We start from the raw sequence: 2,543 nt of genomic DNA, 5'->3' as shown, positions 1-2,543 counted from the left end.
CGATGTTTCTAACTTTCTATCCCTCTCCCTTCATCTCTGTAAAAAATCAATAAAATATATTTTTTAAAAATAAATAAATAAAAGCTATTTGAGAGGCTTGCTGTTTATCAAAAGCATCGTTTCTTGTTGATTCAAAGAAGGTCCAGGGCCCAGCACAAGACAACATTCAATACAGGCCCACCCCTCCCTCCCAGCACGATTCCATGGCCCCCATCCTCCTCCCCCTTTACTCACCTTCATGCCGAAGGTAAAGATGGTGATGACGATCTTGAAGACCAGCGCCAGGGCCAGCTGCCAGATGGCCGTGTACACCCCGCGCCCGGCCGGCCGGTCGGGAATGTCATCCACGGGCCGGGTCATGTTGGGGTCGTTGATGTAGTCGCAGAGCTGGGAGGACTCGAGGGCCCCGCAGTCATTGAACAGCTCGGAAATGAGCTCGCTCGTGCTCTGGCGTGTGTAGGGGTTGGGGTAGGCGACGATGGCGGTGATGGCGGTCACCACGATGACCTCCAGCACCGGGTACTTCCCCAGCCGGGTGGTTTTGCGCCTCCGGCACCAGGCGATGTTGCAGCGGATGAAGAGGGTGCCCCACAGGCCCCCGAAGACGCCCAGCAGGATGAAGGGGAAGAGCTCGGCCATGTACCAGGGCGTGTGATATTCCACGTAAAAGAGAACGAGGCGGCTGTTCCCAAAGGGGTTGATGGAGCGCAGCGTGAAGGCCGCCACCAGGGCCGCGAAGAAGGACCGCCACAAGGTCTTCAGGGGGAAGTAGTAACTGACCTGGGATGGACAAGGAGCCCATGAGCGACCTGGGTGTCACTATGACCCAAATGCACCAACAAAGACATGTCAAGGACTCTGTGTCTGACAGTAGAATGGAAACTAGTCGAGGTGTTTTTGAGCTATTTTTTAAGAGAAATGAGAACATTTAATCATAATTCTGTTTATGGCACGAAGACCCCCCCCCCCAAAAAAAGCAAAGAAACCTCTGAATTAGATTCTACAGACAACAGAGTAGATCAAGGGTTGGAAAACCTGGCCCAGCAAATGTATCTGAATGGCACAGGAGTTAAGAATAAATTTTCGATTTGTAAATGGTTAGGAATGCCCTAGCTCAGCCGTGGGCAAACTACGGCCCGCGGGCCGGATCCGGCCCGTTTGAAATGAATAAAACTAAAAAAAAAAAAAGACCGTACCCTTTTATGTAATGATGTTTACTTTGAATTTATATTAGTTCACACCAACACTCCATCCATGCTTTTGTTCCGGTCCTCCAGTCCAGTTTAACAACCCATTGTGGCCCTCGAGTCAAAAAGTTTGCCCACCCCAGCCCTAGCTGGTTTGCCTTCAGGCCTACAGACTGAAGGGTCCCGGGTGTGATTCTGGTCAAGAGCACATACATGCCCGGGTTGTGGGATCGATCCCCAGTAGGGGGCGTGCAGGAGGCAGCCAACAAATGATTCTCTCTCATCATTGATGTTTCTATCTCTCTCTCCCTTTCCCTTCCTCTCTGAAATCAATAAAAAAATTTTTTTTAATAAGTAAATGGTTAGGGCCCTGGCCAGCTTGGCTCAGTGGATAGAGCGTTGGCCTGTGGACCCAAGGGTCCCAGGTTCGATTCCGGTCAAGGGCATGTACCTTGGTTGCGGGCACATCCCCAGTGGGGAATGTGCAGGAGGCGGCTGATCGATGTTTCTCTCTCATCGATGTTTCTAGCTATCCCTCTCCCTCCCTCTCTGTAAAAAATCAATAAAATACATATTAAAAAAAAAGTAAATGGTTAGGAAGAACTATTTTGTGACATGTGAAATATTCAAAAGAACTCTATTTTTGTGACACGAGAAAATTATATAAAACTCCAGCTTCAGCTCATAAGGAGAGTGGTGTCATGATCACGGGCGCGGTGTCTGCGGCAGCTTCCCTGCGCCGTGCAGGGCTGAGTGGCTGGGACCCAGCCCGGGAGACCCGCAAAGCCTCAAACAGTGACTCTCTGGCCCTTTACAGATGTTTGCTGGCCCCCGGAACAGATCTAGCCGCGTTGCCAAAAACAAAAATGCTTCATTCATTTGGTTATGAGGAAGGGGGACACTGCAAATCTTCCAGAACATTTCTATCGGCCTTTTCCAAACGTCCTGAGCAGCACCCATCGCGGCTCCTTAATGAGCTGCAGGAATCGTGTCAGCGCTCCTCCGAGGGCTTCAGGCAGCCTGCTGCTGAGCTCACCGCTGACGCAGCCCGCAGCCCACAGCCCGCAGCCCGCAGCCCGCAGCCCCAGCCGCCCTGCTCACCTCCTCCAGGCTGAAAAGCACACCGCCAATTGGAGCACCGAACGCAACGGAGACCCCGGCAGCAGCCGCAGCTGAAAGTACCTGCAAGGCAAAGCGTTCCGTGTAGCCCAAGGCCTTTCATGAAAACAAGCGTTTGCAGGGGATGCCGGTGTGGCTCAGTGGTTAAGCATTGACCTGTGAACCAGGAGGTCATGGTTTGATTCCCGGTCAGGGCACATGCCCGGGTTGTGGGCTCCATCCCCAGTGTGGGGCCTG

General features: G+C 52.2%; 1 protein-coding gene across 2 annotated transcripts in view; it reads right to left on the bottom strand.

Annotated features, from left to right (window-relative positions):
* The window catches only part of CLCN4 (chloride channel, voltage-sensitive 4), a 57,107-nt gene that overhangs the window by 23,351 nt on the left and 31,213 nt on the right, over positions 1 to 2,543 (bottom strand). For both annotated transcript variants that reach the window (XM_005880806.2, XM_014528834.1), the window contains 2 exons: positions 2,289 to 2,369; positions 235 to 780 (listed from right to left, as the gene is read on the bottom strand). In XM_005880806.2, coding sequence (XP_005880868.1) covers positions 235 to 780; positions 2,289 to 2,369 — 627 coding nt within the window. The remainder of the gene's footprint in view (positions 1 to 234; positions 781 to 2,288; positions 2,370 to 2,543) is intronic.

Source organism: Myotis brandtii, unplaced genomic scaffold (genome assembly GCF_000412655.1).
Source record: "Myotis brandtii unplaced genomic scaffold, ASM41265v1 scaffold655, whole genome shotgun sequence".
In the NCBI taxonomy this organism is placed as follows: Eukaryota; Metazoa; Chordata; class Mammalia; order Chiroptera; family Vespertilionidae; genus Myotis; species Myotis brandtii.
The sequence above is the reverse complement of the archived record's forward strand: the minus strand, read 5'-3'. Positions and strand labels throughout refer to the sequence as shown.